This window comes from Callithrix jacchus, chromosome 9 (assembly GCF_049354715.1).
Source record: "Callithrix jacchus isolate 240 chromosome 9, calJac240_pri, whole genome shotgun sequence".
Lineage (NCBI taxonomy): Eukaryota > Metazoa > Chordata > Mammalia > Primates > Cebidae > Callithrix > Callithrix jacchus.
The window spans coordinates 24,087,986-24,101,639 of NC_133510.1; the positions used below are offsets into that span (position 1 = coordinate 24,087,986).

At 35.4% G+C, this 13,654-nt stretch overlaps 1 protein-coding gene across 2 annotated transcripts in view; it reads left to right on the forward strand.

Annotated features, from left to right (window-relative positions):
* Positions 1-476: 476 nt before the first annotated feature.
* Positions 477-13,654, forward strand: part of CLEC2B (C-type lectin domain family 2 member B) — a 41,137-nt gene continuing 27,959 nt past the window's right edge. The window contains exons 1-2 of one of the 2 annotated variants that reach the window (XM_009003576.5): positions 477-637; positions 8,006-8,078. In XM_009003576.5, coding sequence (XP_009001824.1) covers positions 8,048-8,078 — 31 coding nt within the window. In that variant the 5' untranslated portion in view covers positions 477-637; positions 8,006-8,047. The remainder of the gene's footprint in view (positions 638-8,005; positions 8,079-13,654) is intronic. The other variant, XM_009003577.4, reaches the window with a different exon arrangement.

Here is a 13,654-nt window from a genome sequence, read left to right on the forward strand (position 1 = left end):
GTGTGTTCCCACACCTACATGTGTGACTGTGCAAATATCTGTCTTTGAGAGACAGAGAATAGTTTTTGTTTTTCTTTCAGTAGCCAAAGTTTTAAGCATTGCTTTTTCTTTGATTCTATCACTTTTAAGGTGATCTTTCTTAACACAAGTTAATAAAGCAGTAGTGTCCTAAAGAATGCTGTTTAATTAATCAGTCTCAGCCTCTCCTACAGCTTTGGATGGACACCAGTTATGAACCGCTAGTAGATGAATCAGAAAACAGCCACGTGAGTAATTTTGTGTTCTGTTGTTCAGATGAGAATCCCCGATAAGAAAGAAAGTATGTGTTTGTTCTTCAACTTTGAATTTTTATTTCCCCAACTTTCCTCCTTTTTGGCGAGCCTTTTCGAACAGGAAGAAAACTGTGACTAACAACAGTATGACTAATAGATAGTCACATGGTCACTTCTAGTTTGGGAAATGCTGCTTAAACTTTCAGTTACTCTTTAAAAGTGGTATAACTCTAGTTTGCAGCTGTGCTGTAAAAACAAATGTAACATTTTTATATTAAATAAAGTTATAGCTTTTAAGAGAGGTTCTGGAAGATATGACACAAAGCTGCTAGCAGCAAATCAAGAAACTGATTAAAAGAAGAAAGGTAAGAACATTTCTGGTTGTTCAGAATGACTGTTATTTATTGAAATTGTAATGTGTAATGTTAAGCCTTTGAAGAAAAGAATTAAATTTTGTGTTTTATTTTGGGAAACTAGAAAATTCCTTCTTATAACAAGATTGAGATTTGTATGTGACTGTTTTGTCTTAATAAATTCACTTACTTTACATTGTCTGAATTATAATGGAGAAGGGTTAACCGTGACTTAAAACTGCTCAAGATTTAGTTTCACTTTTGCCAAATATTTTATAAAATACTTGCAAATATGTTAAATAAGATCCTGACACTCATAATTTTTGGAATGTATACATAATATGAAAAATTTAGCCAATATTTCTAATATTTTTAAAGATTGCTTTATTAGATAGTGTAAAGATAGACCAGGCTTTAGGAGTACTTAATAGAAAAAAATATATCCCTTTCCTACTCTTACTAAGTAATTGCTAGTACTCCAATATCCACAGAGATGTCTTTACCAACCCTAGGAAAGACACAGAAAAAAAATATTCGACAAAATACATTTACGAAACACCCTGGTAGCACTGGATTTATTAAATAGCAAATTCAGATTATGTAAGATCCTAACTAAATCTTTGGGATTTCAACAGGGTTTATTTATGTCAAAATATATGAAGGAGGAATGGCTGAAACTAAATGCATTCAATACAACAATCTATGATTTAGGGACTATGATGAGCTTTAAGCATTTCCCATTTAGCTGAATGTCAACCTACCAGTGTATGCTACAGTCAAAAAAATTATGCTGTGGTACATTAGAATGCATATTTATCCTTCCTCCTTTATTTTAGCCAGTTTTATAATTCTGCCTAAAATTAAATAAAAGAGGTTTGGGGGTATAAGATGAATATTTGATGGTAGCACAAAATATCATCCTGATCAAAAGCTTTAAGAATGCCTTCCAGCCACTAGTAATGCCAGTGTAATTTTCTACTTTTAATCAATTGTATAAATTTATACATTTGTATATAAATACATTATGTAATATAATGTATCTTATTATATGTGAATATATTTTAAAAGTTACTAAATATAATATATTCTGTATAATATTGTATATATTATATGTACATATGTAATCTGAAATTATAAACATCATTTTAATAGTAGTAATTTAGGGCAGCATAATAATTTTATATACATTTTAACAAATATTTTATTTGCTCTGCTTATCATAAAAAATCATTTATGAATTTTTCTACAGCTATTAGCTAAGAAAAATAATATTTTGTTTGATTTTAAATGCACTGGTCACTCTGTATCTTTCTTATATTTCCTTAGAGATCAGAATCAAACAGAAAATGGTTGAGTCATTGAAACTTCTCTATGGGAAAAACAGTTGTAGTCCTTAGCTGTTTAGATTATCAAATTGAATATAGAACTATTTTAGCTACACTGTTAATTAAATAAACTGTTCTTGAACTCTTTGGGGATGTGTCCTTTTATACATAGCTTCATCAAACATTAATAAGGCTCAGCAACTTTGAAATTTATGTTTCAATATCAGCTTCATAGAGGGAAATCACGATTTTTTCATTGTTTCGAAAGGCAGCTATGCTCACCACATTCTACCAATGCAACTAATTTTTTTGATAACTCATGTAAATAATTGCAGCCTCCTAAATGTGTACTGAGAATTCAGTGACAATGAAAAGATTCTGGGAAATAATAAAAATAATGGCAGTGAAAATAATTTTTACTGAGATTAAAAACTAGATTTCGGAGCTCAGGAGTAAGTTATATAGAGAACGAACACATAGCAGATTTAAATTTGGACCTACATGTTCAGAAGTGCAATAATGTTCAATTCATTAGTTATTTAAATAAAATTAAATGTCACTTCAACTCTCCATCTCACTGAGTGGACAGAACAGGTTACTTACTTTCGGTTATTTGGTGGTATTGAGAGTGAGAGGTTTCTTCAAGGTTATATGAAGCTTCCCAGGTTTTATAAGACACCAAAGTGTTACAATGGTCTTCGGTCATCAGTTTCCACTGATTACATCTGAGAAGACCATGTTCCAATATAAATTACCTCTTTGGGTCTAGTTCTGCTATTTTGTGCTGCGCTTACAACAAAAGCCACACTGTCTCTTTGCCACATTAAAAATACATTTTTTTTGAAGCTGGGGGTCATCTGTACTTAAGATCTAGCATCTTTGTTGACAGCACCAAGCCTTTTATACACTAATATCTAGCCAACTTTGGAGTGGAAAGGGCTCCTATTTTCCCGTTTTTTGCAAATTGTAATTTCTCACATGGTCAGGATGTGCATTGCCCTTCTTTCTTCCTTTTAGCTCAGAGTTATTTCCTCTTTTTAAAATCCCTTCACAATTCTCAGAAACATGACTTCAATAAGCTAGATTTTTTAAGTTGAAAAGGCTGTTGATTTAGTAAGCAGCTTGGGGTTTTCTTTTCAAAAGTCATTCTGTAAGAAAGAATGTCAAAATGGCCTGACTACCTTCTACAAATAAGGGACATGAAACTGACTAAAAAAAAAATACTTCTGCTTGCTGCAAATATCAGTAATCTTTACACTCTTAACATACACACAATGATTAAATATTTAAAAACAGGACAACTAGAACAAAAGAAAAAAAAGAGCAAAAGTTACCTTTTACTTCCCATTTTAACTAGATTTTCTAAAAACACAACACGCATATGCTCTTTAATTTGAAAAAAAAAATAGAAGTGGTACTAGTTAATGGATGAAGAGACATAGGATCAGATGGGGGTAAGAAAATTCAATTATATGCCACAAATGTTTGATCAAGATTTTGAAATCATGATTTCTCTAACATTAAAACCCCTTTCTACATTATGCCAATTTATGGGCAGAAAAATGGAATGATTTACTGACATATTTACTTGATTTGTGGCATGGAATAGGGGGTACAAGTTCCTGTCATTTTGATACCTGAGGTTTAAAGAAAACTAATACATAATTCATGAAATTAATAAGGTCATATATAAAAGATGATAAGAAGCATCATCAGAAAGAGCTTGGACTGAAGTTCTGAACTGAGTCATGTACAATCCCAAGAAAGGATGAGTGTCATACATACATACTCTGTTTCTGCTCTTTCTTGATTATTGCTGTACTACGGTAGGAAGATTACATCTTCAATCTCATTACTCTTTATCATTTCCTTGAGGTTTCCTTTTCCTCATGGTTCAATCTTGGTAGATTGTATTTGGGCAACAATTTATTCATATTTTCTAGAATTTCCAATTTTTAGCATATACTCTTTTATAATAATCTTTAATGATTCTTTGTATTTGTATGGTAACAGTTGTTGTTCATGGTGGTGGTGGTGGTTTGTTTTTAATAGAGATAGGGTCTTGCTGTGTTGCCCAGGCTAGTCTTGAACTCCTGGGCTCAAGCAATCCTCCTACTTCAGCCTCCCAAAGTGCTGGGATTACAGGCATGAGCCACCATGCCTGGCCCTATATGATTTCAGCTGTTATGTCTCCATGTTTTTGTTTCTGATTTTTTTATTTCAGTTTTTTATATTTTTTCTCTGTCTAGCTAAAGTTTTGTTGATTTTGTTTATCTTTTTTATATTTTGTTTATCTTTTCATAAGACACCAAAGTGTTACAATGGTCTTTGGTCATCAGTTTCCACTAAGTATGTCTGAGAAGACCATGTTCCAAAATAAATCACCTCTTTGGTGATTTATAATAGCTCTGCTATTTTGTGCTGCACTGATAACAAAAGCCATACCTTTTGTTTTTATTTTCTTGATCTTTCTATGTTGTACTTTTAGTCTCAATTTCATTTATTTCTGCTCTGATTTTGATTACTTTTCTTCTAGTAATTTGGGTTTTGGTGTGTTCTTGCTCTTCTAAATCCTCTGAGGTCATCATTAGGTTATTTATTTGGTTTTTCTACCTTTTTTAAAAAAGGATTTATTACTATAAACTTCCTTCAATGCTTTTCTGCATACCACAGATTTTGGTTTATTGTGCTTCCATTTTCACTTGTTTCAAGAAATTTTAAAAATTTTCTTCTTAATTTCATCATTGACTCTTTGGTTGTTAAGGAGCACGTTATTCAATTTTCATGTATTTGTGTAGTTTCTGAGGTTTCTGGAGTTATTGACTTCAGTTTCATCCCATTGTGGTAAAAGATACTGTGACTTCTACTCTTTTGAATTTATTGAGGCTTTTATTTGGCCTAAAATTGTGGTCTATTCTGCAGATTGTCCCAAGTACTGATAAAAAGAATGAGTATTCTGCAGCAGTGCTTCTGTACACGTCAGTTGGGTATATTTGCTCTCGTGTGCAGTGTAACCCCAATATTTCCTTGTGATTTCCTGTTTTGATGATTTGTCCATTACTGACAGTTAAAGTCTCCTAATATTATTGCATTGCAGTCTACCTCTCCCTTTAGATTAATGAATGTTTGCTTTATACACTTCAGAGCTCTGATGTTGGGTTCATAGATTTTAAAAACTGTCATATCCTCTTGCTGAATCGACCCTTTTACCATTATATAGTGACCTTTGTCTCTTTTTAAAGTAGTCTTGGATTTGTAGTCTATTTTATCTGATATAACTACTCCTGCTTTTATGGTTTCTAGTTGCATGAAATATCTTTGTTCATCCCTTCACTTTCATTCTCTGTGTGCCTTTAGAGGTAAAGTGGATTTCTAGTAGGCTGCATACAGTCATGGTTTTTTTCTTTACCAATTCAGCCCCTTTTATAAATTTTATTATTTATTTATTTATTTATTTATTTATTTATTGAGACAGTCTTGCTTTGTTGCCCAGGCTAGTGTGCAGTGGCATGATCTTGGTTCACTTCAACCTCCACCTTTTGGATTCAGGCAATTCTCCTGACTCAGCCTCCTGTGTAGCCAGGATCACAGACCTCTACCACCACACCTAGCTAGGTTTTGTATTTTTAGTAGAAACAGGGTTTTGCAATGTTGGCCAGGCTTGTCTTGAGCTTCTGATCTCAAGTGATCTACTTGCCTTGGCCACCTAAAGTTCTGGGATTACAGGCATAAGTCACCTCATCTGGCCTGCATTTTATGCCTTTTAATTGGACAGTTGACTTCATTTAAATTCAGTGTTATTGTTGTTAAGTAAGGATTTACTACAGCTATTTCATTGCTTGTTTTATGGTTGTTTAAATCTTTTTTTCTCTTATTGTCATTCTTTGTGGTCATACAATTTTCTCTGGTGGTACATATTAATTAGGTGCTTTTTATTTTTAGTGACTCTATTATAAGTTTTGTGTTGTGATCACTATGAGGCTTATGAAAACATCTTATAAATACAACAAGTTATTTTAAAGAGATAACAACTTATAAAGAAAAGAATAGAAACAAGGTAGCAAATACTTTTACTCCATTCTCACACATTTTCTAATTTAGTTGTCTCAACTTGCATATTTGTATAACCTACTTCTTAACAGGTTTCTGCAGCTATAATTGTCATTGATAGATTTGTCTTCTGGTCTTCATACTACAGATGTCAGTAGATCGTGCATCACAATTATAGTATTAGACTATTCTGGGTTTGTTGATGCTTGCAATTTTATCAGTGTATTCTATATATATTCAGCTGTTTTCTTTTTGTGTGTTTTTTTCTTTGAGGTTGAAGAACTTTCTTTAGTATTTCTTACAACGTATGTCTGGTGGTGCTGAACACTCTCAGTTTTTCCTTGTCTGGGAAAGACTATCTCTTCTTCATATTTGAAGGATACAGTGTTCTTAGATGGCAGGTTTTTATTTTTTCAGCACTTGAGAAAACATCATCTCTGTTCCTCCTGGCCTGTATGGTTTCCACTGAGAAGTCTGTCATCAGACGAATTGGAGCTCCAGGTGTTCTTTGCTTCTCTTCTCTTGCTGATTTTAGGATCCTCTCTTTGTCCTTGACGTTTGATAGTTGGATTATTTATTAAATGCCTAGGGGGAGTCTTGTTTGGGTTGAAATCTGTTTGATGTTCTCTGACCTTTATCTACCTGACTATCTCTTTCTCAAAATTTGGAATGCTTTGTATTATTATTTCTTTGATAGGCTTTCTACCCCTTGCTCTGGTTGGCCTCTCTCTTGAACACCAATAATTCTTAGATGTTGTCTTTTGCAGTAATTTATTTATAACATGTAGGCATTCCTTATTCCTCTTTATTCTTTTTTTCAGCTTTTCTTGTGTATTTTCAAAAGCCCATCTTTATGCTCATTAATTATCTCTTCTGCTTGATCTATTATCCTATTGAGAGACTCTAATAAAATTTTCAGTTAAGCAAATGTAATTTTCAGTTCCAGTATTTCTTTTTGATATTCAAAAAGTATTTCAATCCCTTTGTTAAACTTCTCTGATAAATTTCTGAATTTTTATGTGTTATTTTAGAGACCACTGAGTTTTCTTAAAACTACTATTTTGAATGTTTGGTACAAGTGCTCACATATTGCCATCTTGTTAATGTCTGTCTCTGGTTCCAACTTTCTCCATCTGAGGATATCACAGTTCCCTGTCTGCTGTTGTTTCTTATGGGTATGCATCTATGTTTTTGTGTTGAAGGATTCTATATGGCTTATTTTGGTTTATATTGAATATGTTTGTTTAAATATTCCTTGTAATTTACCTGTTGATTTTTTGGGGGTTGGAGGACTATGTTTTGACCTCCTTTTTATGACTACATGGTACCTTAACCCATGTTTGCCTTGATCCTAGTAAACAATCAGAGTGCCACCTATACCAAATGGGAGAGGATCCAAATGGGATATGCTAGTAATGTTGGAAGACTCATTAGGATTCCAGCCCACGGGACTTGTGGAACAAACTTCCTATAGCATAATGTTGCTTGGCAGCCACTCTAAGTTGGCATCTTTTTTGGCCAAGTAGTAGCAGAATTTCTGGTACTGGGGATGGTAGTCTTGCCATCCCACCATACTTTGTCTCTGCAGAGATATGTCTCCCTACAGGGCACCCCTGATTTTCCCAAGTGTTGAGGCAGGTGGGCAAGTTTCCTTCCAGGGAACTTGAGCTGGTGGGGAAGCTGGTTATTCATCTTGATCTCACATTTTCCAGTATAGAAACAATGTTTCCATGCACTTGGGTACCAGGAGTATTACAGTGAGAAGCATCATAGATATGACAGTTTACTTCTCTCATTATCTGTACAGATTTTTTGTTTGTTTTTTTCACTTATCTGTGCCTCTCGGAGCTGTCTCCTCATATTTGAGTTCTGAGATATTGCTGGTAATAATCACAGCACTAATTTGTTGTTGTTGTTTTCTGTGGGCAACATTAAAGCCAACTTGCTTTTATACCATTATTTTGGAACAAGAAGTCTCCTAAATGTTTTTATTTTTATTTTTCAGGGGTTCTGAGCAGACATAAAAAGTGTTTTATAATCAGTGCCAATGATATCTAATTTTATTGTTGTAATGGTTGGTAAGTTACATCCTTTATTGTATTATTCAGGGCTTTCTATGTTTGATTCTATTCCTTTTTGTCCCAATCATGATCTTTTCTCGGTATCTCATTCTTTTTCCATTATTCATAACATTTACAGTTAATCAATTTTATTAATTACATGACCTATGTAAGGCATCCAGATATACAAAAATTATTATGATAAAATTATTTACCATGATAATCTCACTTCTGTTCAACATTTTCTTGTCAATGTTAATGAGTATGTTGACTTCTATTACTATAGGTTAGTTTTGGCTATTAAAAAACTATATAAATATGATCAAAGTTAAATATCTATAAAATACTTTATGCAATTTGCATGTATCATAAATACAAGCATGCAATTTGCATGCATCTTTGTATCTTTTTCCTTTCATTCAACATTATGCTGGTGTGATTTTTCTTTTTATAAATTATTTTTATTGCATTTTAGGTTTTGGGGTACATGTGCAGAACATGCAAGATAGTTGCATAGGTACACACATGGCAGTGTGTTTTGCTGCCTTCCTCCCCTTCACCCACACTTGGCATCTCTCCCCATGCTATCCCTCCCCAGCTTCCCCTGCACTGTCCCTCTCCTAATCCCCCCAATAGACTCCAGTGTGTAGTGCTCCCTTCCCTGTGTCCATGTGTTCTCATTGTTCATCACCCAGCTATGAGTGAGAATATGTGGTATTTCATTTTCTGTTCTTGTGTCAGTTTGCTGAGGATGATGTTCTCCACATTCATCCACGTCCCTACAAAGGACACGAACTCATCATTTTTGATTGCTGCATAATATTCCATGGTGTATATGTGCCACATTTTCCAAGTCCAGTCTATTATTGATGGGCATTTGGGTTGGTTCCAGGTCTTTGCTATTGTAAACAGTGCTGCAATGAACATTCATGTACATGTGTCCTTATAGTAGAATGATTTATAGTCCTTTGGATATATACCCAGTAATGGGATTGCTGGGTCAATTGGAATTTCTATTTCTAAGGCCTTGAGGAATCTCCACACTGTCTTCAACAGTGGTTGAACTAATTTACACTCCCATAAGCAGTGTAAAAGTGTTCCTATTTCTCCACATCCTCCCCAGCCTCTGTTGTCTCCAGATTTTTTAATGATCACCATTCTAGCTGGCTTGAGATGGTATCTCAATGTGGTTTTGATATGCATCTCTCTAATGACCAGTGTTGATGAGCAATTTTTCATATGTTTGTTGGCCTCATGTATGTCTTCTTTTGTAAAGTTCATATCCTTTGCCTATTTTTGAATGGGCTTGTTTGTTTTTTTCTTGTAAATCTGTTTGAGTTCTTTGTAAATTCTGGATATCAGCCCTTTGTCAGACGGGTAAACTGCAAAAACTTTTTCCCATTCTGTTAGTTGCTGATTCACTCTAGTGACTGTTTCTTTTGCTGTGCAGAAGCTGTGGAGTTTGATTAGGTCCCATTTGTCTATTTTGGCTTTTGTTGCCAATGCTTTTGGTGTTTTGGTCATGAAATCCTTGCCTATTCCTATGTCCTGAATGGTTTTACCTAGATTTTCTTCTAGGGTTTTTATGGTGCCAGGTCTTATGTTTAAGTCTTTAATCCATCTGGAGTTAGTTTTAGTATAAGGTGTCAGGAAGGGGTCCAGTTTCTGCTTTCTGCACATGGCTAGCCAGTTTTCCCAACATCATTTATTAAACAGGGAGTCCTTTCCCCATTGCTTGTTTTTGTCAGGTTTATCAAAGATTGTATGGTTGTAGATATGTTGTGTTTCCTCTGATGCTTCTGTTCTGTTCCATTGGTCTATATCTCTGTTTTGGTACCAGGACCATGCTGTTTTGATTACTGTAGCCTTGTAGTATAGTTTGAAGTCCAGTAGTGTGATGCCTCCTGCTGTGTTCCTTTTGCTTAGAATTGACTTGGCTATGCGGGCTCTCTTTTGGTTCCATATGAAGTTCATGGTGGTTTTTTCCAGTTCTGTGAAGAAAGTCAATGGTAGCTTGATGGGGACAGTGTTGATTCTGTAAATTACTTTGGGCAGTATGGCCATTTTCACGGTATTAATTATTCCTAACCAAGAATATGGAATGTTTCTCCATCTGTTTGTGTCCTCTGTTATTTCATTGAGCTGTAGTTTGTAGTTTTTCTTAAAGCGGTCCCTTATGTTCCTTGTAAGTTGTATTCCTAAGTATTTTATTCTCTTTGTAGCAGTTGTGAATGACAGTTCATTCTTGATTTGGCTCTTTTTAAGTCTGTTATTGGTGTAGACGAATGCTTGTGATTTTTGCACATTGATTTTATATCCTGAGACTTTGCTGAAGTTGCTTATCAGTTTCAGGAGTTTTTGGGCTGAGAAGATGGGGTCTTCAAATATACTATCATGTCGTCTGCAAATAGAGACAATTTGGCTTCCTCCTTTCCTATTTGAATACCCTTTATTTCTTTTTCTTGCCTGATTGCTCTGGCTAGAACTTCCAGTACTATATTGAATAGGAGTGGTGAAAGAGGGCATCCTTGTCTAGTGCCAGATTTCAAAGGGAATGCTTCCAGTTTTTGCCCTTTCAGTATGATATTGGCTGTTAGTTTGTTGTAAATAGCTTTTAGTATTTTGAGATATGTTCCATCAAAAACGAGTTTATTGAGGGTTTTTTTTAGCATAAAGTGCTGTTGAATTTTGTCAAAGGCCTTCTCTGCATCAATTGAGAAAATCGTGTGGTTTTTGTTTTTGGTTCTGTTTATGTGATAAATTACATTTATACTATATTATTATGTGATGAATTGCATATGTTGAACCAGGCTTGCATCCCCGAGATGAATCCTATTTGATCATGATGGATAAGCTTTTTGATGTTCTGTTGCAATTGGCTTGCCAGTATTTTATTGAAGATTTCTGCATCTATGTTCATCATGTATATTGGCCTGAAGTTTTCTTTTCTTGTTGTGTCTCCGCCGGGTTTTGGTATCAGGATGATATTGGTCTCATAAAATGATTTGGGAAGGATTCCCTCTTTTTGGATTATTTGGTATAGTTTCAGAAGGAATGGTAACGGTTCCTCTTTGTGTGTCTGGTAGAATTTAGCTGTGAACCCATCTGGACCTGGGCTTTTTTTGTGTGGTAGGCTCTTGATAGCTGCATCAACTTCAGACCTTATTATTGGGCTACTCATAGTTTCGGCTTCCTCCTGGTTTACGCTTGGGAGAACACAGGTGTCCAGGAATTTATCCATTTCTTCCAGGTTTACTAGTTTATGTGCATAGAGTTGTTTGTAGTATCCTCTGATGATGGTGCAAATTTCTGTGGAATCCATGGTGATTTCCCCTTTATCATTTTTTATTGCATCTATTTGGTTATTCTCTCTTTTCTTTTTTATCAGTCTGGCTAGTGGTCTGTCTATTTTGTTGATCTTTTAAAAAAAGCCAGCTCTTGGATTTGTTGATTTTTTGAAGGGTTTTTCGTGTCTCTATCTCCTTCAGTTCTGCTCTGATCTTAGTTATTTCTTGTCTTCTGCTAGGTTTTGAGTTTTTTTGATCTTGCTCCTCTAGCTCTTTCAATTTTGAAGATAGGTTGTCAATTTTGGATCTCTCCACTTTTCTCATGTGGGTGCTTATTGCTATATATTTTTCTCTAGAGACTGCTTTAAATGTGTTTCAGAGATTCTGGTATGTTGTGTCTTCATTCTCATTGGTTTCGAAGAATTTCTTTATTTCTGCCTTCATTTCATTGTTTATCCAGTCAATATTCAAGAGCCAGTTGTTCAGTTTCCATGAAGCTGTGCAGTTCTGAGTTAGTTTCTCAATTCTGAGTTCTAACTTGATTGCACTATTGTCTGTTTGTTATGATTTCAGTTGTTTTGCATTATCTGAGGAGTGCTTTACTTCCAATTATGTGGTCAATTTTAGAGTAGGTGTGTTGTGCTGCTGAGAAGAATGTATATTCTGTGGATTTAGGGTGGAGAGTTCTGTAAATGTCTATCAGGTTTGCTTGTTCCAGGTATGAATTCAAGCCCTGGATATCCTTCCTGATTTTCTGTCTGTTTGATCTGCCTAATATTGACAGTGGAGTGCTAAAGTCTCCCACTATTATTGTGTGGGAGTCTAAGTCTCTTCGTAAGTGGTGAAGAATTTGCCTTATATATCTGGATGCTCCTGTATTGGGTCCATATATATTTTGGATCATTAGCTCTTCTTGTTGTATCGATCCTTTTATCATTATGTAATGTCCTTCTTTGTCTCATTTGATCTTTGTTGCTTTAAAGTCTATTTTATCAGCGATGAGAATTGCAACTCCTGCTTTTTTTTTTTTTTGCTCTCCATTTGCTTGGTAAATCTTCCTCCATCCCTTTATTTTGAGCCTTTGTGTATCCTTGCATGTGAGATGGGTTTTCTGGATACAGCAGACCGATGGGTTTTGACTTTTTATCCAATTTGGCAGTCTGTGTCTTTTGATTGTGCATTTAGCCCATTTACATTTAGGGTTAATATTGTTATGTGTGAATTTGATACTGCCATTTTGATGCTAGCTGGCTGTTTTGCCCATTAGTTAATGCAGATTCTTCATTTTGTTGATGTTCTTTAGCATTTGGTATGTTTTTTGAATGGCTGTTGCTGATTGTTCCTTTCTATCTGTAGTGCCTCTTTCAGGATCTCTTATAAGGCAGGCATGGTGGTGACAAAATCTCTGAGTACTTGCTTGTTCGCAAAGGATTTTATTTCTCCTTCACTTCTGAAGCTCCATTTGGCTGGATATGAAGTTCTGGGTTGAAAGTTTTTTTTAAGGATGTTGAATATTGGCCCCACTCTCTTCTGGCTTGTAGGGTTTTTGCACAGAGATCTGCTGTGAGTCTGATGGGCTTCCCTTTGGGGGTTACCCGACCTTTCTCTCTGGCTGCCCTTAGCATTTTCTCCTTCATTTCAACCCTGGTGAATCTGACGATTATGTGCTTTGGGGTTGCTCTTCTTGCAGAATATCTTTGTGGTGTTCTCTGTATTTCCTGGACTTGAATATTGGCCTGCCTTGCTAGGTTGGGGAAATTTTCCTGGGTAATATCCTGAAGAGTTTTTTCCAGCTTGGATTTATTCTCTTCGTCACATTCAGGTACACCTATCAAATGTAGATTAGGTCTCCTCACATAGTCCCACATTTCTTGGAGACTTTGTTCATTCCTTTTTGAGTTTTTTTTCTCTAATCTTGGTTTCTCATTTTATTTCTTTTTTTTTTTTTTTTTTTTGAGACAGAGTTTTCGCTTGTTACCCAGGCTGGAGTGCAATGGCGCAATCTCGGCTCACCGCAACCTCCACCTCCTGGGTTCAGGCAATTCTCCTGCCTCAGCCTCCTGAGTAGCTGGGATTACAGGCACACGCCACCATGCCCAGCTAATTTTTTGGATTTTTAGTAGAGACGGGGTTTCACCATATTGACCAGGATGGTCTCGATCTCTTGACCTCGTGATCCACCTGCCTCGGCCTCCCAAAGTGCTGGGATTACAGGCTTGAGCCACCGCGCCCGGCCTCTCATTTTATTTCATTGAGTTGATCTTCGACTTCTGATATCCTTTCTTCTGCTTGGTCAATTCGGCTGTT